Below are 22,854 nucleotides of genomic sequence, written 5' to 3'. Positions count from 1 at the left end.
ATAATAAAAATAACACACTAAAGGTATTTGCACAAAATAACATCGTGGCCAAGCTCTTAAAAGAACTGGGGAAGAAATAACAGACTATTATTTTCCAACGTTCTTTAGGTACAGAGGTGGTGCTCGACACTGGAAGATGCAAAATTGATTCTGTTTTTTAAAAAAAAGGAAAAGGGGATAGACCAAGTAACTACAGGCCAGACAACCTAACATTGGGGCTGAACAAATTTTAGGAACTAGTTCTGAGTGACAGCAAAAAATCAGCATTAGAGAAGGCACAAATTAGTCGAGTATAATCAGTGTGGATTTGTAAGGAGAAGGCAGTGCCTGACTGATTTGAGTTCTTTGAGGTGGTGACAAGGAACTTTCTACCTAAAACCAACGCAGAAAGCTTCCTCATATTTAAAATGAGTACTTGAAGAGCACTACAAGATTATGGACCAAGAACTGGGAAGTGGGAGTAACCTAAAGAGGATAATTTTTGATCATTATGGACATAATGTACCTTGTGGTCTGCTCCTCGCTGTAAATTCCTGTGACCTGCTTAACAAAGTAACAAACTGGTAAGGGGCAGATAACCTACAATAATTACAAGGTGTCAATCTCTAAACAGCTTTGAATAGCAATGCCACAGATGGTGAGAGTAAGGATGAGTAGCTTAAGCCTAAAATGAGATTTCTGGTTTGGGTCAGTTTTCTGGTATGCTACTTGCAAGGTAATGAGGTCCTTACTTTGAAATTAGTTTTTAGGATGAGGTCTGGGCAGTTCTGTGATGATCATGGGATTGACACATGTATAAAGTTGGTCTGTGTTTCAAAAGAGAGTTGTATCACTAGGCTATTTAAAGAGGACAATTTGGAAAATGGGGAAATTGGACCAATACATGCATGCAGATCATCCCTTTTGTTAATAGTCTACCAGAGATCCTTTCAGAGATCAAATAATGTGTTAAAGCAAGAGACCAGAGAACATTCCTCTCTAAAAACAATTAAACAGCTTTAATTTGCTTAAAAATTGCAATATTAGTGGTATTTGTCAACAGATGTTAATACTTCACCTTTAACCTGCACCTTTCAGGTTGCCATCGAATAACAGACCAGTGCCTGTTGCTGCTTCAACACTGCCCAAACCTTAATCGAATTGATCTTCGGAATTGCAAACTGATTTCTTCCCAGGCTTGTCAGCAGCTTGTGGAAGGGCTAACAGGTGTCACCCCCTTTGAACTCGTGGAAGACAAACTGTTAAAGAGAAGCAGTTTACAATTGACAAAGTAGCCTCATGGACGCCGATAAGCCTTGCCAGAATGTTCCTCCAAGTCCTGACTGAGACAGCACAATTCAACCTATTGGGGAACTGTCTCCATTCTTCTAGCCGATTGCTTTCTGTGTATCTGTATGGACCATGCTGTGACATTCTGGAGTTGTCATGGCAATCATGTCTTTCACTGCTGGTAAAGTCAGTGATCCAGTGACAGCTGTATAGTTTTGGAGGAAAATTACTGGTGTAATTATCTTGGCCTAGAAAATGAAGCATGATTTTTGGACAAAAATGTTTTTATATTGCAAATACAGGGTTTTAAGCATTACGCTCTGGTAATAATTCCCTCCTCCCTTTCCCTTGCCCCCAAAAGAGAGAAGTGTAGATTTAGAAAATATTTAAAAGTATACAGAACTTGGAGGTATACATAAATTTTCTGATATAATGCTTATTTGGAAATAAGAACACATGGGCTTAAAGATGGACTGTAATTTAGTTTTGGAAAAGACAATAACTGGTCTGCCTGTCTAAATTTGATTGCAGTCCAAAATAATACTCAGTACTTCTAATACAGTACATTTTTAATTACATTTCTTTTATTCCACTGGAATGTACACTGTTTCAGTAGACATTCAGTTACCACACTGCATTTCTAAATTTTGATGAATAGGTGGTGCATGAATTAGCACATTAATACTGAAATGAGGTCAGTCAGTCAGTTTGCAAAACCTCATTGGTGAAATAATTCCTGTAATTAATAGATTTGATTCATTCCTTCAATGGATTTTTCTCAGTGACTTCCTATTCCTTGGTCAAAACGGTCAGCTCATTTATTTAGGTTACATCGGTTGTTATGAGATTTGAGTCCTTTTCAAATTTGTGGAGAAAGGATGCGCTTTCAAACTGAAAGTCCTCATGGCCCATATTGTTTTATGTTTCATCACAACATTATGTTATCGGATGTGTTTTAATAGTGATCTACAATAACATTGTAGTTTTTAAAATGCTTCATGGCAACCCAAATTACCTAATTAAGTGAGTACATAGTGCTTTAATGGGAAAAATGTGAAATGTGCAGTGATTACATTTAGTAAATATGAATACTCTGAAGGAATATCTTTGTTTTGTCCACTAAACGTGACAAAAAAATAAAAGCATGTTAAGTTTTAGACCAATAGCTAAACAAATATGTAAGATTTTTGAGAGTCCTATTGTACCAGCTTGTTATATTCCATCACTACAGTTCTAGCCAAGGAACAGAAATATTGGGAATTTTAGCCAGGTTCATTGTCTTATTTTGTTTTTGCACTGGCAATGTCTTTTTAAAAAAGGAATGTGTGTTGGGTAAGGCACTGGATTTTATAATAATTGAGTTTAATTATAAATAACCATTCCCACCCTAACACACCCCTTGCCAAAAATGTGGGCAGTTGTTCCATTGTACTGTAAACATTACTGGTTCACTAACAATAGATTTTAAATGGAATCTGTAACATCAGCCTGTAAATAGCAGCAGAAATTATTTTTTATCTTGTGTATGCTGCCAAACACTTAACTAAATGGAAATGTTATGAGTATTTTCAGTTATTACCATAGAAAGAACACTGGAGAAATCAAATTTAAAAAAAAAGATAAAACTTCTAAAGGTATGAGTGAATTAGTTTGTCAGTGAGAAGCCTCCATGTTGACAGGACCAGCTCTGAACCCCAATTCCCTATGACCTAGCCTGCTCCAGTGGTCAAACTCAACATCCCTCCAGTTGTTCCTTCCCACAGTGACCTCGACCCTGCTAGCCTCGTCCCTACCTACATCATCAGTATAACTTGTAGCATTAAGACATCTCAATTCTCTATACCTTTCTATTACCTGGTCTACATCGATACCAGCAAGCTGGAAACTCAGACCCACCATGCCATCAGATGACTTCTTAAAATCAATATATTTTCTAATAGTGAACAAGGGGATCTGAGTCTCCAGCTTGGGGATGGAAAGACCACCATTCCTAATTTCTGCAGCTCTAATGGAGCTTTTAGTGTTGAGCCAGTGCAAAATGACTCCAGTGGTTTGCTGCACTCATTTTGGTTTACTCATTTAAAACTGTCTCCTTCCTAAGAACAAAGATTCTTGGGTCCTGTATTTTAGTGGCTTGATTTTCCACCAAGTAAACCCATGCCAATACATTGCACCCATCCTTGAGCTTCAGTCATTAATCTGCTCCCTGCTGGGAGTGGGAGTTGATGGAGAACTTAGAAACTAAGTTATCAATGTCAGGCTTCAAAAGCAATGCAGATGTGCTGCTTGTCTCCCTTCTCCACTAGATGTATTAGCAGTACATAATTGCAAGTACTGGCTACAGCATGCCACCTGCGGATAATACCTGATCTGAGTATGTCACGTAAACAAAAATATGAAAAGGAATTGAACCTCTTTCACAATTGCCCTTAAGATGGTAGATGGTTCATTGCACTTGGACCAAGTCAAGATAGTGGCAGTTATAAAGATGCTTGCATTACATTGAAGCACTTGTTGCTTTGTACAAACACCGAGGGATTATTCCAGTGGGGTTGGAAATGGATTATAATAGAAAAAGGATGTGTAATAAATGTATGGCTAACCGCAAGACTTTGTTTGATCCAAAGGTAGAATGATCAGGATTAAAAATGCTGATAAAGGTATGATATTCTGAAGAAATTTGATCCCCCTTTCAATGTAGTACAGGCTTGTAACTTTATTGATCAGTAGGTTAAGTTCCACATGTGAATATCTAAACATCTCAGCTGAGCAATCAACTGTTGACGCTGTATCAACACCTGATACAAATGGTCCCTAAATGTCTGTGGAGGATTTTTTTTTCTCTTTTGACATAGGCTTTTCCTGCAGTTCTGATCACCAACCTGTGTCTTTTGATTTAGGTGGCACTGTACTATATACCAGGTTTCGTGGTAGCAACTTGGCTCAATGGATGGTGCTATTTACATATGTGCACTATGAAATCAAGCTGTGTGTATAAATACATTTTATATGCATAATGAGCATTGGTACATTTGTTCATCCACTTATCTAAAGGTGCAAGGATCTTAGCATGTAAGTTGGTAACCATAGTATAATAGCACTTTGACACAAATTTCATGGAATGTTTTGCATTCAATAGAATTATATAGTACTCTGAACATTTCCTGTGGTCTGCAACTCTAATAACCAATATAGAATTGACTATTCTAAATTTTCCACAAGTTTTCTTCCGAATGTATTGTTGATACATTAAACACACACTGCAGAAAGATGCAGCTGACAGGAACAGCCCCCTCCTCTTTGTGCTAAATTGAAAGTTATAAATGTTGATTTTCTTTTTTTCAAAAAAAAATGCAAACCAGGACCTAGAAAACATTTCAAAACACTTTAATTGGAAATGTAACATCTCTTTAAATTTACCTCTTTTAAGATTCACAATTTTTTTTGATTTTGCTAATTCCTGTGCATTTTATTTAAATTCTGTGTATTTCTTTTTTCACAAGGATAAAATGAAAATTGATTGTGATAAATTCAATAAAATCCCCCTAAATGGTGATGGCAATTAATTAGCTTGATAAGGGGGATATAGGTGATACTGGATTTGATGTCTATTGAGAGGAATCACCTGTGCTGGTTGTCTCAGCTGAAGCAAGTGTTATGTTGTTCGGCCAGAGGAGCAACTCTTAGCTATTGATGGATAGTCAGACAGGAGCTTTGCTTCACTCAATGAACACACAAATTTCTGGGTCATTTTATTAGTTTGAGAGAACAAAGCAGAGTTACAAAACATGCACCTGAATGTAGAAATTCCCAAGTTTACTGCCAATACTTAACTCCTTTGTAGGACATTGTTCTGCCTGTTGTTGTAGCATTCTCTTAACCCACTGTTTTTTAAATGACAACAGCACAATATCTTCCAGATGAGTCTACTAATATCACTAGTTCTCTTACTAGGTCTCAGATATATTTCATTTCAAATGAAAGCAGATTACAGTTTGCCAAGATGAATGTTGGCAATGCAAAAATATTTCCACCCAAAAAAGTTGCACAGTTCTTAAGCCACCTCAGAATGAAATTTGTCAGAGTTGCTTTGTGAATATTTTTCTATAAAATATTTAAATGAATACAGCCTGTGGTAAAAAAATTATGAAATTTAACCAGTGAACTATAGAAACATGACGGAAGCCAATGTTAATTTATGTTCTTTTGTGATTTGTGCCGTGGAAGCCTAATTTGTACAGTTCAATATGATCTGATTCTTTGTGTATCTTGGTGCTCTATGATTTCCCCTTAAGGACCCTAAAAATGATCCAATGCCACCTGCCAATGTGATTTGTTCAGAGGTGGGCTTCTTAATAAAACTGAAGGTCAAATCAAGTGAGCACCTTTATATTGTATATCTGCAGTTGATCTCCTCAGATTGGATGAGTGTGTAGCTAAATTGATTGAAGGGCTTCATGCACTCATATGTAAGCTTTTATCCTCATCTCTTTGTAGATATTCAACTACTGTTGGGCTTGTATTCTGCAGCTAGGAGGATCTTGATGTTTCAAAACAGAACAATTTGATTGGTTTTAAAATTCCTGGTTCAGTTTGACCTCCCGAATGTACATGTTCATATTATTTTTAGAAAAAAACCTACTGTCATTCTAGTCTTCTACCTCTGGATGTCACTCAGTGCTTTAAAATTTACTGTAGAGTGTCTGGCTGTTAGTGATGTCTGCAAGGAAGTAGGACATTGTTAACCTTCAGTACCTGTGCCACTCTGTCTACTGTTATTTGATTGTATAATCATTTTCCTGCCATAAAGCTCACCATAGACATTAGCAGTTATAAACCTGTGAAGTTTATGGGTGATGTGTTAATCTCTCCTGCCAAACATCTCGCTCACAGGTCTTGCAAGATTGCTGCTGTCTAGCCTGCCTTTCCCCTAGTGAAGCAACCTAGACTCCAGAATATTAATCTGACCTTCTATCACTGATAGCTTTCATCCTTGTGGCATTTCTAATGTGCCAGCAGATCAAGAGCTCTTGTGTTCCACCAAACAATCTTTTCCTACGTCACTTCAACAATAACCGGATTCTCAGCTAAATCTCTAGTTGTCTCGGTGCCCTGTGTCGACACTTTAACCTCCATCTCAGCATTAGAATGCAAGCCTAGAGAAATGTGACATTTGGCTCCTGTAACCCAAGCACTAAATGAAACAACCAATTGGTGTTGATTAATATAGCATTAGGAAATGTTTCTGCATGCTTCTCTGAAGTGAGGGTGGAAGCAGTGATCACTTGCATGTATATCCTCTAATTCTGTCCCAGCACTCCACTCTAAATATTCTGCTCTGTTCTGTGTTATTCATTAGCCTCAGCATTTTGAAGAAATTTTGTAATTCATCACATCTTTGTACTGAGCCGTATTGTAAAGGGTGACACCTTGGATAACTTGCAGGCCGTTCTTACAGTTAGGAAGGAGATAAAATGGCCACAATGGTGAAACAGCACAATTGTCACCTAAGTCTCACTCCCAAATCCGTATCTAATTGAAGACCTTTTTTTTTCTCTCCCATGACTCCAAAGTTGTCCCTGCTTGAATTTTTTCTTGCTGTTCATCATTATTCATAACAGGAAAAGTGCATAAAGCAGAGTAACTGTGGTAAAGATTAAGCAGGTAACAATGGTGTTGATAACAAGGCAGACAAGCAAGATCTTCCCCTCTCAACCCACAAAGCCCACTTCCATTCATTGGTTCTTTGGTAAATGATGACCATCTCTGGACAGGTGGCTTGGAGTGTTTATTTACTTGCCTGATTTACATGGTTATTCACTTAGTTGTCAATTAATTTTACTAATTTCCACTATTAATTTTGTATGCAGAAAAATGTCTCTAAGAAACTGTCAGTGTGTTCAGAAACTTGCCACAAGTTTCATTTCAATGTTCTTAATCTTTTGCAGTTAAGTTAGCATGGTCAAAATATTAATTTTTTAAAAATAATTTCACATGACCCTCTTTCTCCTCCTCCTTCCCTGCCATTGCTCACTGCCTTTAGAATTTCCAGACTTATGGCAGCATTGGCGGTGGTGTCCACTGCAGGGTATCGTAGCTTCAAGGTGTTTTCGCAGGACAGGAGGGTCACCTGAAAGCAGAGCTAGCCAATGGCTAACTAGCCATTTCAGAGCTGAGAATGCTCTGCTTGCTAACTTAGTTTTTCACCAGAATTCAGTGCTATTGCCTGCAGTTTGCTTTCAATGTCTTGGTGTAACAAAGAATTAAACCCTGTGCGACCACCCATATTTAGTAGATTTCAGTGGTGTTTCTTGAATCATATTTATGTGTGTATTAAAGATTTGCTTGCTTGAGGCTCGTTCATATAAAGTGCTATAAAGAAATTGGAAACATTTCGTGTGGGGAATGGGGTTTCTTCATAAAGTTGGAATTCTAGCCTTGAGAAGATAGCCTCTTAAAACTTATGAATATTCTGCCCTTTAGTTTTGAGTTTATAATGGCCTTTGACCTGTCACTAATGAGGAGCTATCTTTGCCTGATGCCAGACTGTCCAGTAATAATTTGAATCCTTGTGACCATCCTAATTTTTCCATGTTTGATTTCCTATGTCCATCGGGCACTAATGTTTGCAAATGGCTATTCCACACTGTAGCAATCCTGCAGTATCATCCTGCGACTATTGACAAGTGTTAATAAATTAATGTCACTTGGAGAAACTTTACACCCGACTCAAGTAACTTCCGAACCTGACTGGGATCATTTGAAGCACAGTTCCCATCAGCAAAATACTTTTGTTAAGTGGTGTGTAAATACAAGCTACAGCATCCTGTTTTATTAAAGTTATTTTAAGTATTGTATTTGGTAAACTAAGGATGATTATGACAAGTCACAAGAATTATCTGTATCTTGTGAACCCACCCCGTTTGTGAAGGATGCTTCTTCATCAGTTTGGATTTGCTGCTATTTGCATTTCATAATATTGAAATCATTACCCATGATAATTTACAGCTTGTATGGTAGAAACCTAAAAGTATGACAAAAGTGGACAAACACTTCAAATTGATCTAAAGTTCTCTGCTTATTTTAGCAGGGATGTTAACCATTTAATATAGGCAGGTTAACACCAGTGTTAAACATAAAGTAAGCAGAGGAATGTCATTGGAATGCAGTAAACAGTCTTGTGGATCTGCTAAACTGGTGCCTGTTAAAGTGATTTGAATGTCAATACTGCTCAAGATAAATGGTTGCAGTTTATCTAAAAGCATTCCTGTTCTCAGGACAGTTGTATTGACAGCTCTGATTTGAGAAATAGTCATACTGTTCTAAATTTGACATTTACACCTTAAGCCAGTGCTTTTGCCTTGCCCATAGGGTCTACTGCATATGTGCACATCTCTGCTGCTCCTAGGACTGTTGGGGGCTTACATTATTCTCTGCCCTAATAGCTAGTGAGATTGTCAACAGACTTTAAATTATCATGCCATGCTGGGCTCAAAGCACAAAAGCTTTCTGCATTGAAACAGGAAATCATGTTGCTTATAAATTCACACGCTTCCATTCCTGTGGTGTTTACCTCTGACCTCTTCTCTTTCTTTCCATTCCCTTTTTTCCCCCAACCCCAAATGGAGGTCGAGTACATTGAGAAGCCTTGGTGGTGACAGTGATTTTCACAGTAGTTCCATTGCATTTGCTTAAAACTGATGTGCCACTTATTTCCTTTAAAATGTCATTTTAACTTTTTTTGTTTTAAACAAAATGTTATTGCAATTGTTAAAGCAACACAAATGGTGGCTTTGGAAGATATCAAAATAGCAACATCAAATTTATTAAGTCTTTATCAGTTTCCTTGGGGAGTTGTCACAAATAGCACATGGAGTAATTGTACAGGGAACCTGTAAGCCAAGTCCTATAAGAATCTTGGAGGCAAGTAAACAAGAACCATCCCAACCGTATTTCCCTTCCATCTCACCTTCCTTTCCCACCTACCTGTGCTTTTGTATATATTCAGTACTTCACTGAAGAACAATCAAAATGAAATAATTTCAAGAAAAAAGTACGAAGAGGGGCCTCCCTGCTGTGAGCCACTCTCCTGTTATACGGGTGTAGGATATTTCTAAAGTTCTAACTGGGTGGAATATTTATTAGGAGATGTTGAAATATCATATTCTCTGTTTTGCAGAATAACCACTTAGTGTTTTTATGTTGCTTACCTAAACCTCCATGGTCTAAATCCTAATAGTATCTTAACATGGTTCGAATTTTAAATTAGCTATTTGGGGTCTTTTTTTTAAGGTGCCATATCAAGATAATCTCCTCAATTCATTGGAATGACCCAAGGTGCATATTCTGATTTTTATCCTGCGCCCTTCCACAGAGTTTCCTTACTTGGGATTCCTGCTTCTGACACAATGTACTGTGGACTATTTAAAAGGGTTACAACTTAAATTGCTGGTTTACGTACACAAGGGGAACTATGGTCTTAGCCTGTGTGTTGTGGTGCAATTCTGTTTAAATTTAGTCCTCCTTTAAAGAATTTCCCTGTTTGCAGTATTTGAACCAAATCAGACACTATCAACTAGACTTGTTAAATGATTAATTTATATCTTATTAACCTGCTTACCTTGTATCCTCGTATGAAACATGATAGACTAGAACATGAGTGAGCATTCCTACTTGATCGCCCATGTATATTTTATCACTGATATTGTGAGGGGAATATTGAGATTTTTTTTGTTGTTCATACCTGTTTTGCCTTTGTTCATCCATATTTTGGCAGCACTGCTTGAACTGGTCTAATGGTCAACAAATTGGTCAGTTGGGCTAATTTTAGAGTCCAGCATTAATATTCAGGATCATCCAAGTGGGAACAAAAGTAGAGGGCTGCTGAAGGGACACTCCACCTCCCAAGACTTGAGTTTATTGTTGGGTATGTGTGTCATATACATTTAGTGACCAAAATATTTAGCAAAGCCACACAAATTTGTGTAGGATGCCTAATAATTCAGGTTATGATTTTTGTTCCTGGTGTTCTTGTTAATAGAAAATAAATGCAGAATTTTGTAAAGATTTGAGTAATTTCTCAGTTGATGTTTTATAGGATTATACCACTTGTAAATAACATTTTGCTGGTTGGTTCTTAATCCTTGTACAGCTGATTCTTATTTTGAATTTGTAGCTGCACAAAACATGCTGTACTTCAGAAATCTCAATTATACTTGAATAAAGTTTTACTTTAAATTTAAAGTTATTCCACCTGTTCTAATTTTGCAGAGACCTGAAGTCTCACTTTGAAATTTACCTTTTTTATTAGAGTAATTTACCTAGATTAGAGTAATGGAACACCAACCTCACTACCACCTTCTTGTACTCTGTTTTCCTGAGAAGGTTCCACTGGGTGCATGCCTGACATTGGATGATGTCAAGTGCACTAGCAACCAGATGTCCTGACCAAAGTGATTCACTCTGGCCGAAATTGATTTTGATTATGTAGCATTGGAAGAAATGTGCAGTGAGATCCAATTCCCTGTGAATTGTTCCACTCCTATCTCTGCTGTCCACTGCACGGATGCTAACTCAATTGTTGTCCTGATACCAATAGATAAGGACAGGTAGGAGATGCAATCTGAGCAAAGGCACAAGGAATCATTGGATCAGCTTTACCCACCAGTCTCCCAGGGTTGTGTTAAAGACAGAAGTCTGAAAATGGTACGAAGTAGTTTTATTGTTACTGCATTTGAATGTCCTAGGGCTTTACATTTGTGAATTTACACCTGATGATTTTAAAAAATTAACTCAGCCAGAAAATGTGCAAGTGATTTCTCTGCCTGTGAATAGTGTAACTTTCACTTACGGTATATCCATAGTGTAACCATTAATAGTTGCCTCACTTTCTTTATATTATACACTTTGGATTGTACTAGAACTTCCAATATTAAAACAAAACTGAAATGACCCGCAAGGTCCCTGCTATTAGAAATACTGAAAGTCACTCTAACCACACAAAGCCAGAGAAGCAAGATTAAAAACTACATTTTATTAAAACCAACATTTCATTCACAATTACATGTAGATCCCCTGATCTGAGCACACATTCAGTTCCAACAGATACAATGTGTGTCAGAGGTCAAAAGAGGCAGAATTTGGGAAATGTCATATTTATGAATGAACAGGACTTGATGGGAAAGGATAAGATTTGTGAATCTAAAAAGATCACAATGATGCCAGGCAGAGAACTAAAGAAATGCTGGCTTAAACTCCTGCAGATTTTACTGTTACAATTTATATTTGAATGGACAGTGCTTTTAATCTATTTACCTTTAGATTGTTTGAAAGGATTTTTCTCTTTTCATTTGAGTTATTATAATCCAGTGGTTTGTTTTTTGTCTTTTTCTGACCCAGGTAAAGGTACATTGATCAAGGCCACAACGTTACATTTGTATAGCACCATAGACTTGCTTCCAGTATAAGTGACAATTTGCTGATAATTAATTCACTAATTCAATACCACAGATGCAATGGCAGTTGCTGTTCATGGATAAATCTCTGCATGAATAACAGTCTTCAACACAATTCTTGAGCTAAAATGGTAAATAGTAAAATTTGTGTTGAAAGCAAGTAATTAAAATATTTTGTGTAAAGCAGTCTAGTGTGCAAGCTATTGCTTTCTGAGCATTAAATACAATTTAAAATAAGCAAGAATTTGCTGTTTTAATTTGAGTAAAATAAACATCGTCCAATACTAGAGGGTTAATCTCAAAAAAAAATCCAATTCTGATCCAATTAAAATACATTTCCTGTCTCAGAAGAAATGATCTTTTCAAATCTTCATTCTTTGTATTTGTCATCATCCTTCCACAATCTCCTCAGCAAACATAAAAATGACCAGAACTATTCCTCTTTATTAAAGTGGGCAAAGGGTGAGAATTCACTGATCTTGTGGTTACACCCATATGTTTAGGGGCTTTCGGTGATGTTAAAGCTCCCTATGCATCAGCTAAAGGCCTTGCATTGTAAAGGGGTGCTTGCTACTGTGCCAAGTCATAGAGAACACGAGGAAACAGCAAATTCAGGGAACTACCTTCTTGAATCAGTGAGCACAGCTTGACACAGCTTGATGAAAGGAACTGGAACAAAAGGCAAAGTGGGCCATAATTAGCTGATGTAAGGCAGCTTTAACTGAAGGACCCAGTTAAAGTGGAAACTTAATGCAGCAGCTTGTGAGGTTTAAAAAGTAAATATACACCTCATGAACCTGTTTACTGTTACGCTACAATTAAGTCTGCCTTAAACTCCTGACTTCAAATTAGTTATTTCCTTTATAACTAGCACAGAGCTGCTTCTTAGATAACTAAAAATCCCATTGTTCTCATTAATGTGTACTGTAACTTTAAGTAGATAGCACCAGCATTGAGTAATATCACAAATCCAACTTAAAACTAACAAAATAAATGCTCCTAATGAAAGGTCATTGACCCAAGATGTTAATTCTGTTTCTCTTCACGGCTGCTGCCTGACCTGCTGAGAGTTTTCAGCATTGGTAAGTGACATTTTTTTATTATTTGGAATGAAAACTGTAATTCCTCTTGGATGTGTATTAACTTAGGTCTCTGGAATGCAGCACAGACTGAAGCTTCAGTTAGAAAAAATAGCAGGCAGTCTCTGATTGTCAAACCCAGGAACCATTACCAACATCACCTCTTCAAAAAGTGCCAAGTATTCTGCATAAAATGTGTAAAGGTTTAGCTTTTCAGTCTGAAGTTTCAAAACAATGAACTACTTTGTCTGTCACTGCAGGCAGGGACCAGTAGAGGACTCTGCTGCCTGACCAATAATGCTGGTATCTTTAGTATCAGTCCAGTCAATGAAAATCCACTCGACTCAAAAACCATTCAAACTGAATAGATGTTAATCCTATAAATGTTTGCTGGTCCTTCCTCAGAGGTCTGAAAATCTCCAATATTCAAGTGATGCTAACTATAGGAGTTCTCATTTTGAATAACAAAGGTCACAAAGTTTTCTGGAAATATTTCCATTTATACCTCAGTTACAGCAGGCATGATTCATTTGGAACCTAGGATTATTGTACAGCCAATCATACCAGCTTAAATGCGAAAGCTTTCTTCCCTTCCATCAATGTGCTTTAACCGCAAATAAACATCTGTTCCGATGCCTTGCATGGATTGAATGGAGAGCGATCCTCCCAGGTACTCTGCATAAGCACGAGAAGTGGGCAAACCAAATCCAAACCTAGACAAAAAGGGCATCTTTATTACTGCAGCCTGTTCACAGAATCCACTTCAATCGATTTCTGCTCAGCTTGAATTACACTAAGCCTCACATCTGCTGACTTACTACTTGCAGATGTGCACACTCACAAGGTCAACCGTGTGTTACTGGGACTGCAGTAAACATCATAGGTTCCTCCAGAGGTCTCTCCTGTGGTGTTCAATGAATCCTGTTTGCCTTGATGTTTTAGGCTTGCGAGCAGTGAAACATCACTATTCAGTGTGTGGCCAGAGCTGGGGTCAGGGTTGGGAACACCAGGGATCAGGACCATGGGCAGGTTTGTGACTGGAGAGAAGGTCCAGAGAGCTTGTATGTTTGAGATTGTGGATAGAGCAGTTTCTGCTGAAGTTACACAGAGGAGCAAACCACTGTCATCACTGCAGTCAATGACCTTAGTGGTATTGTACCCACAGGAAGTCCACGTCCCAAGCTCTCACACATAACAGGGACTTGCAGAGAGTCAACCTACTTTCATTACTTCAAGATATACCTGTGATAATCTCTGTACTTTAATGAAGCTGGCAGAAGGTCCAGAATGGAAGACAACATAATATTAGCATTCAGCACTCAGCACTATTGATGTACCCCAGGGATTATGATCCACGTAAGCCTCTTCCATCATCATGCCTTTCTCCTTCAAGTACTTCTCTTGAATGCCTCGACACTACTTACCTAAAGTACTTCCAATGACAGCAAGTTATACAGTCTGACCATTGTAAAGCTGTTGCTCCTGCATACACTGAATTTATCAGAGACAGTCTTGTATAAATGGTTCCAGCTTTAGTCATATATCCCAGAAGTGGCTACATCTTTTCTACTCAATCAAACTCTTCAGAATCATAAAATCCCCCTTTAACTCCACTCATCATTTATAGAGAGTCATTTACTGCTCACAGTGGCCCCAAGGTGTTTAACGATGGCACAACCAATTGATTAAATTACATGTTTGGTTACTGTTGTCACAGTAAGCTCCAATAAACAGTAAGAACCAGATCATCGCTTCTGCGAGATAACTAACAGCCAGGATACGGTGGGAGAAACAAAGGACTGCAGACACTGGAATCTAGATGAAAAACACGATGATGCTGGAGGAACTCAGCAGGCCAGGCAGCATCTGTGGAGAAAAGCAGGCGGTCAATGTTTCGGGTCAGGAACCTTCTTCAGGACTGAAGATAGGAAAAGGGGAAGCCCAATATATGGGAGGGAAAAGCAGAGCAGTGATAGGTGGACAAAAGAGGGGAGGCGGGGTGGGCACAGGGTGGTGATAGGGTGCGGGGGGAGGAGGGGAGAGCAGATCCACGGGGGGAATAGGTCAAAGATAAGGGGGTAAAAAATGGGTAGAAAGGTTAGGAAAAGGAAGAAGAGGCATGGGTGGGAGGACTGAACTAGGGAGTCACTGAGAGCGCGGTCCCTGCGAAAGGCAGTGAGGGGTGGGGAGGGGAAGATGTGCTTGGTGGGGGGGTCCCGTTGGAGGTGGCAGAAGTGGCGGAGAATGATGTGTTGGACACGTAGGCTGGTGGGATGAACTGTGAGGACAAGAGGGACCCTATTCCTATTGGGTCTGGGAGGGGTGGGGGTGAGAGCAGAGGTGCAGGTGCGAGCTCTCTTGACCACAGTTAGTAAAGAAGTTGGATATCTCAGATGTCCTGGAGTGTAAAGCCTCATCAGGGAGCGGATGCAGCTGAGAAATTAAGAAAAAAAGGATAGCGTCTTTGCAAGAGACGGTGGGAGGAGCTGTAATCGAGGTAGCTGTCAGTGGGTTTGCAGATGTCTGTGGATAAGGAAGCTCCTGAGATGGGGAAATCCCACTGCTGTTCTTTAAACAGTGCTAGGGATTTTGAAGCCCGAGTTTCACCTCGCACTAATTAACAACATTTAAAAGGTACTTGGACAGGCACGTGGATAGGAGAACATATGGGCCAAATGAGACTAGCTTAGACAAGAATCTTGGTTGGTATAGACCAGCTGGGCCAAAGGGCCTGTTTCCATGCTGTATGACTCTGACCTGAAACAACGCGTCTCCAAGAGTGCAACTCTCTCCCAGCACAGCACAGTGTAACTAAAGACCCATTTAGCAATATTACCAATGTAATACCAACACCAATATCATCACAGCGTGACCATTACTCTGCCTGTCCACTCACTATCTGGCTAGCACTCGGGTGGGAGATCACATGAGGATGGGGTGCATTAGGCTTCACCTGCAGAGGAGATGGGGAACACCAGACCCCACTGCCTGCGAACCACCCACAGTCCAAAGGCAAGTTGCACCAGTTAACGTGCTCCAGCTGTCAGTGACCTCGGGCTGACCCCAACATCTGTAAAAAAAAATCATCATTAACCTGCCAGCGATTTTTCCATGCTCCATACTGGAACGCATCACTCGCACAAGACCTAGCACTTTCTCTCTCCTTCCTTACCCATGCATGGGGCCCGAGTGCGGGCCGCTGTTCACCATGTGACCATAAAACGTGTTCATCCGGGAATCCTGACCGTTCTCCTCGGCCGTGGTGAAGTGGTAGTTCATCACTTTGCCGATGTTGTTGTGCGGAATCCCGCCTCCGCGGTCCGATATCCTGCAGCAAGAGAACAGAAAATGTGGCCTCCGCATCACTGAACCTCTCTGCACAGTAGTGATATTCAAACTGTCAATGTTTTCAAAGTACGTGTTTCTAGTGTGGGAACTCTCCTTGGATGGAGAGATTTAGGCAGATATGAAAATGGCTCTTGGCTCTCAATAACTTGGGGGGGGGGCATGGAAATTCAGATACTGTATCATCTGATGGACTGTTCAACAGAGACACCCATCACTTGTACTCCTAAATTTCAGTAGTTTGGGAATATGTTATTTTGTTAGTTAATAGCAGAAAGCCAAGAGTTTGAAATGCAATCAGTTTTGATGCATTTTGTTGAAAATGGGTGGAATTTCAGATAATTCTATTATAACCACTCTTCAGTGCACTCATCAATTTGACAGAATTAGGGGTTGAGAGCATAAGAAATGGAACAGTCGGCCACTAGGTCCCTCGTGTCTGCTCCATGCTTCAACACCTCAGCAACACTGTCCAACATTAACCCCATCTCCACTGCTTACATTTACATCCCAAGATCCATGGATGTGTCTCAGATGTACTCTGCAGCCCTCGAGCAGAGAATTTCACTTGTCATCTCAGTGCTGAATGGCTGACCCCTTTGAGCTCCCAGTTCTACTCACCCCAGCCAGGGCAAACATCTTCCCTGCTTTTACCCTTTCAAGTACTGGAATGTTGTATGCTGCAGAGAGATTGATCACCCTTCATTCTCCTAAACTCCACAGGAGATAGACCTAGTCTGCTTAAACTCTCTCCTCATTCCACAACCAGCCATCCCAATCGGGCGAACCTTTGTTGCATTCTCCTATCCCATGTATACCCTTCCTTAGATGGGGAAATCAGATTGCAAGAAAAAGTGCAAAGCACTTACAAAAAAAGGACACACTGCTCTGTTAACTGCCTCCCTAATACATTTCATCCTCTCTATCAGTAACATATTAAAGGATCCATCAACAACCCCTTACACCCATTCACTAATCACTTATTTACTGATGCTCCATTCAGGTCAGTCAACTGCAAACTAACCTCTGGCTTGGACACAAGAGCCCAATGCTGTAGAAGAAATGGAGGCGTTTACTCTCTTTTCATGGGGCAGTGTGCAAGCAAGCAAGTTTGACAGCAAGAAGCTCTTGCACAACTTGGATCAATGGTTGAAAAGCGAAAGCCTGCGATGGTTACTGATACACAGGGAGATGTCAGCACAACCCTTGAACATTCCTGCAGATAATCCTCTACCTTCCCAGGGTATTTCCACCAATTCCCTCATTCTTGCATCAGAATCGAATTCAATCCTGACCTCTGGTGCTGTCTGTGTTGAGTTTGCACATTCTCCCTGTGACCATGTGGGTTTCCCCCAGGTGCTCCAGTTTCCTCCCACATCCCAAAGCAGTGTTGATAGGATAATTGGCCGTGAGTGGAGGTGAATGGCAAAAAGAAGCAAAGGGACATGGGAAAGTGTGACAGAGAGTCACTAATGAGATTGCTCCCAGTCACTATGTTGTCACAAGGTTTCACAGGACAAAGACTGAGCAAACTTGATGCATCACCTAAAAGGTGGAGATATTGGCCCCAACTGTCTACATCTGTCAATGACCACCTGCCCTCAACCCTGCTTTACCTGGAGAACATCCCTGGGGGCTGCTCCCGGCTGAGCAGTGAAGCCCCACACACTGCAGACGTTTCCCATCAGAAATAACAAGGCCCACACCCAGAACTGCTTTCACAGCCGGTTAAACCCCACCCTTCAACACTGACCTTGCCTCCTTGCATGATCTGACAAGCCCCTGGCTAGAACGGTCACAAGTGGTAATCAGGAGAGATGACAGACACCACACAGCACCCTGAGCCCTGCTGTAGCAGCAGCAAGCCTGTTATCAGGGTGAGTTTCAATGACGCAAGATTTGGTCACACGCACTGATTGGCTTCAATCACCTCCACACATGCAGTTCCACTGAAATCAAGCAAACCAAATGTGCAGCACTGAGCACCGCGCGCGTTTAGTCACCGAGCAGAGAAACAAGACCTTTGGTGGTCCTGTCCATACTGTGTGTCGGTGGCTGAAGACTCCTCCCCCAGTCACTGAAAATCAAAAACTGCTGGAAATCGGAAATAAAAACACAAAAACACTCGGCAAGTCAGGCAGCATCTGTGGAGAGACAAACAGAGTTTAGAGAGAGGAAGAGAGTTAAAGTTTCAGGTCAAAGATCCTTCTTCGAATGAAAGGTCAATTTTTCAGATTGAAGACCATTTTCTCCACCACAGATGGATGACCTGCTGAGTGTTTCCAGCATTTTCTGTCTTTATTTCAGAATACATATATGCCTGCACACACACATTCTCTCCCTCCCTCCCTCCCTGCACTAAGCTGTGTAGCAGACTGCACTGTACCATGTCGGATGTGTGTACTGTCCTGTGACCTGTGGTGTGTGCATTGTGTTGTGCAGCTGTTGCTGGAATTCCCTGTATGTCTCTGACACTAAGCGTGATACTAAAGTTTGGAAGCACAATCCCACTTACCTCTTACTGAGGAGTGCAGGCATGGTAGAAATCAATGTTTGCCTTTCAACTCTCCAACACTGCACTTTGTACTGCTTTTTTCTGCTAAAGAGCTTTGGCCTTGTGATGTTTGCCTTTATGAGTAGGGGTGTTGTTATGTACTTGTACTTTGATGCATCAGTGAGACAGCTGCCCACCTCATTAACCACAGAATGTGCCACTGACTGCTCACACTGCCTTACTGTTTCCCAAATGCAGGACACGGACATGACGAGCCAGCAATCCAACTGGGAAAAACATTGTGTGAACCACTTAATCTGCTCTGTCAGTTGAGCTGAGTAGCAATCGTGGCAATCCACACATAACCTCGTTCACAGCCGAGGTTTCCTAATGAAAACCCTTTAAACAGAAATAGTATGTGCAATAAAAGCAGAAAGTGGTGGGAACACTGAACAGGACAGGCAGCATCCGTGGAGAGAGAAATGGCGAGAACCTTGGAATCTCTGACACGGATGTTAGCTTTGTTTCTCTTTGACCTGAAATGGCACCAGTTTCCCTCTCCATAGATGCTGCCTGACCTGCTGGGTGTTTCTATCAGTTTCTGCTTTTATTTCAGATTTCTTTTCAATATAAAACAGAGGCAACTTTCAAATGCTATCTATTCTAACTGGCTAAAATCCCAGACGTATACAGATTGCACTGTGCCATGTAGGATGTGTGTATGGTGCTGTGATGTATGGTAGCCCTAGCTACACTGACAGCAGAAACCCTCCACTGTAAATCTTTACAGCTGGATTGATAAATTTATCTAAAGGCAAAAGGGTTTGTTTCAACGTGATTCTGTTCCCTGCAATCATCTCCTGCAGATCCAGGGCTACACCGCGGTGGGACTGCAGACACCCTCTGGGCCATCACCTTGCCACTCATCCTTTGTATGTGGGCCAGTCTGTTGGTGCTACCGCTGATAGAATGAGGAGCTCATTCCACCGTCACCTGAAGTGTACGCAGACAACTTCTCTTCACGGCTGCTGCTCCTTCAGCCTTGCTGAGTTTGAAACCTGGAACTGCCCTCACAGTGTCACTGTGCAGGGGTCTCTTTATCAGAAGGTCTCTGGCAGTTTAAGAAGGTAGCTCACCAACACTTTCCCCAAGGGTAGTCAGAACCATAGAACAATACAGCACAATACAGGCCCTTCGGCCCACCATGTTGTGCTGACCTTCAAACCATGCCTAATACTATCTAACCCCTTCCTCCCATATATCCCTTTATTTTAAGTTCCTCCATATGCTTATCTAACAATCTCTTGAACTTGACCAATGTATCAGCCTCCACCACCACCCCAGGCAGCGCATTCCATGCACCAACCACTCTCTGGGTGAAAAACCTCGCTCTGACATCTCCCTTGAACTTCCCACCCATTACCTTAAAGCCATGCCCTCTTGTATTGAGCATCAGTGCCCTGGGAAAGAGGCGCTGGCTGTCCACTCTATCTATTCCTCTTAATATTTTGTATTTTGTATACCTCTATCACGTCTCCCCTCATCCTCCTTCTCTCCAATGAGAAACAGCCCTAGCTCCTTTAGTCTCTCCTCATAATCCATACTCTCTAATCCAGGCAGCATCCTGGTAAATCTCCTCTGCACTCTTTCCAACGCCTCCACATCCTTCCTATAATGAGGCGACCAGAATTGGACACAGTACTCTAAGTGTGGTCTAACCAGAGTTTTGTAAAGCTGCATCATTACTTTGCGGCTCTTAAACTCGATCCCACGACTTATGAAAGCTAACATCCCATAAGCTTTCTTAACTACCCTATCCACCTGTGAGGCAACTTTCAGTGATCTGTGGATACGAACCCCCAGATCCCTCTGCTCCTGCACTCTGCCCAGAATCCTGCCATTAACCTTGTACTCAGCCTTGGAGTTTGTCCTTCCAAAGTGTACCACCTCACACTTCACCAGATTGAACTCCATCTGCCACTTCTCAGCCCAGGTCTGCATCCTATCAATATCCCTCTGTAAGCTTCAACAGCCCTCCACACTATCCACAACACCACTGATCTTTGTGTCGTCTGCAAACCTGCTACCGCACCCTTCCATCCCCTCATCCAAGTAATTAATAAATATCACGAAAAGTAGAGGTCCCAGAACCGATCCCTGTGGGACATCACTGGTCACAGTCCTCCAATCCAAATGTATTCCCTCCAACACAACCCTCTGCTTTCTACAGGCAAGCCAATTCTGAATCCACACGGCCAACCCTCCCTGGATCCCTTGGCCTCTGACCTTCTGAAGAAGCCTACCATGTGGAACCTTGTCAAATGCCTTACTAAAATCCATCTAGACCACATCCACCGCACTACCCTCATCAATCTTCCTGGTCACCTCCTCAAAGAACCCTATCAGGCTTGAGAGATATGATCTTCCCTTCACAAAGCCATGCTGGCTGTCCCTAATCAGTCCATGATTTTCTAAATGCTCATAGATTCTATCTCTTATAATCCTTTCTAACAGTTTGCCCACCACAGACGTAAGGCTCACTGGTCTGTAATTCCCTAGACTATCCCTACTACCTTTTTTGAATAAGGAGACAACATTTGCCACCCTCCAATCCTCCGGTACCATTCCCATGGACAACGAGGACTCAAAGATCCTAGCCAATGGTTCAGCAATCTCCTCCCTCACCTCGTCAGGGTGGGCAATAAACACCAACTTACCCAACGGCACCCACATCTGGAAAGATGCATTAGAAAAGGTAACCAAATCACAAATACAAACCACGACTCTCTCGCTCCCATTACAGTAGCTCTACACCCAACCAGCCTCAGATCAGCTAAATAGGACACAATATTGTCCAATTCCAGGCTGCACAGTGATTGATCCACCAGCAGAGCTCTCTTGAAGGATTTCATTTGGCGTTTACTCCAGGTTCCGTGAATGGGGTTTCATTTATCAGCATAGAAGGTTTTGCTAACTTTAAGAAGATATTTTTGTTTCCATGGATTGTGCACATTATCCAGTCTAACACTCCAACACAGCCCTCGGGGAGTGATGCCACCTCTGCGGGTGATCACACCGTCCCCTTTCAAATGAAAGGAAAAAGATCTAACGACACTATTCAGTGGTATCTGGCCTATCTACTAAACCAACAGATTCATGGGATCTCTGACTTATTGTAGTTGATGGTATCTTGCTACGTTCACATTAACAGCTGCAATTCCCAGCGTTACAACAGTTTACTGGACAACTTTTGGTCCGGACACAGTGAGATTGGTCACAAATTACCCAAGCTTGCAACAGAATACAGCAAGTGCTTGACCTCCTTCGCTCTGTGCAAACCCTCAGGGTTCTGTAGGATCCAACAAAGTGCCGGCTGGAACTGGCTGCTCCCTTCTTCAGCACAATTTCTTGATCCATTCCTAGGACTTTGCTTTGATCTGTGGCCATACAGCTAGACAGTCAAAGTGACATTTATTTACCTGGTGGAGCTAAAACGTTTGGCTGGATTTATAGGTTAGCAAGAAATTACAACAGAAACAGGAATGAAAATGAGCGAACAAAAGGAGGAGGAAACAGCAAGTTGATTTTTTATAATATTGTTAACTTGTTTCCTGCTTCAATCTCTATTATTACGCAGCACTGAAGCTCGATAAACGACCCGCCCCCGATGAAAAGCTCGATACAGTGCCAACTAAGATGCTCTTCACCTGGACACAACCCTCCTCTCTGCAAGGATCGATATTCAAAGCCAGCAAGCACTGATGTTAATCTAGAGTTTTTCTCTGATGTGCCTGGTCACAGTTGAACCTTTACAGTCAGCTGATTTTAATCTTATAGATTTCAAACTTTTATCCACAGCCCAACAACCCTTACATTGTTGAGGGTTGACAATATAATAATTAAAGGTTGGCAACAGTGAATAACAATGCTTTCAACACTGATCATCATGACATATTGAAACAGAAGCAGTATAATCTCACCACTGAATGCCACACTGGCATTTCAGTGCAGTAGTTGGCTCACACACATATTGTCAATTCTGACTACAGCAAATCACAACCATTAACTCAACATGACCTCACACTTTCCACACAGCCTGTCTACATTCCCTTGAAGTCTCTCTGCATCGTTCTCACAACTCATCCTGTTGCCCAGATTCATAACATCAGCATACCCAGGTATATTCCACATGGTCCCCTCATCCAAATCACTG

The 22,854-nt window shown here is 41.0% G+C and overlaps 2 protein-coding genes across 9 annotated transcripts in view; one reads left to right on the top strand and one right to left on the bottom strand.

Moving 5' to 3' along the window:
- The window catches only part of LOC127581186 (lysine-specific demethylase 2B-like), a 139,943-nt gene extending 129,431 nt beyond the window's left edge, over positions 1-10,512 (top strand). For all 5 annotated transcript variants that reach the window (XM_052035286.1, XM_052035283.1, XM_052035285.1 and 2 more), the window contains one exon: positions 1,078-10,512. In XM_052035286.1, coding sequence (XP_051891246.1) covers positions 1,078-1,274 — 197 coding nt within the window. In that variant the 3' untranslated portion in view covers positions 1,275-10,512. The remainder of the gene's footprint in view (positions 1-1,077) is intronic.
- Positions 10,513-11,282: 770 nt separating this feature from the next.
- The window catches only part of bckdk (branched chain ketoacid dehydrogenase kinase), a 50,221-nt gene continuing 38,649 nt past the window's right edge, over positions 11,283-22,854 (bottom strand). Inside the window, exons 10-13 of one of the 4 annotated variants that reach the window (XM_052035752.1) lie at positions 15,975-16,130; positions 15,756-15,872; positions 13,367-13,515; positions 11,283-11,846 (exon numbers count right to left, since the gene is read on the bottom strand). In XM_052035752.1, coding sequence (XP_051891712.1) covers positions 13,371-13,515; positions 15,756-15,872; positions 15,975-16,130 — 418 coding nt within the window. In that variant the 3' untranslated portion in view covers positions 11,283-11,846; positions 13,367-13,370. Of the gene's footprint in view, positions 13,516-13,777; positions 14,669-15,755; positions 15,873-15,974; positions 16,131-22,854 lie in introns of those variants that run through there. The other 3 variants (XM_052035751.1, XM_052035754.1, XM_052035753.1) reach the window with 3 other exon arrangements.

The sequence above is a fragment of the Pristis pectinata genome, chromosome 21 (assembly GCF_009764475.1).
Source record: "Pristis pectinata isolate sPriPec2 chromosome 21, sPriPec2.1.pri, whole genome shotgun sequence".
In the NCBI taxonomy this organism is placed as follows: domain Eukaryota; kingdom Metazoa; phylum Chordata; class Chondrichthyes; order Rhinopristiformes; family Pristidae; genus Pristis; species Pristis pectinata.
This window is presented reverse-complemented; position numbering and strand designations above follow the sequence as displayed.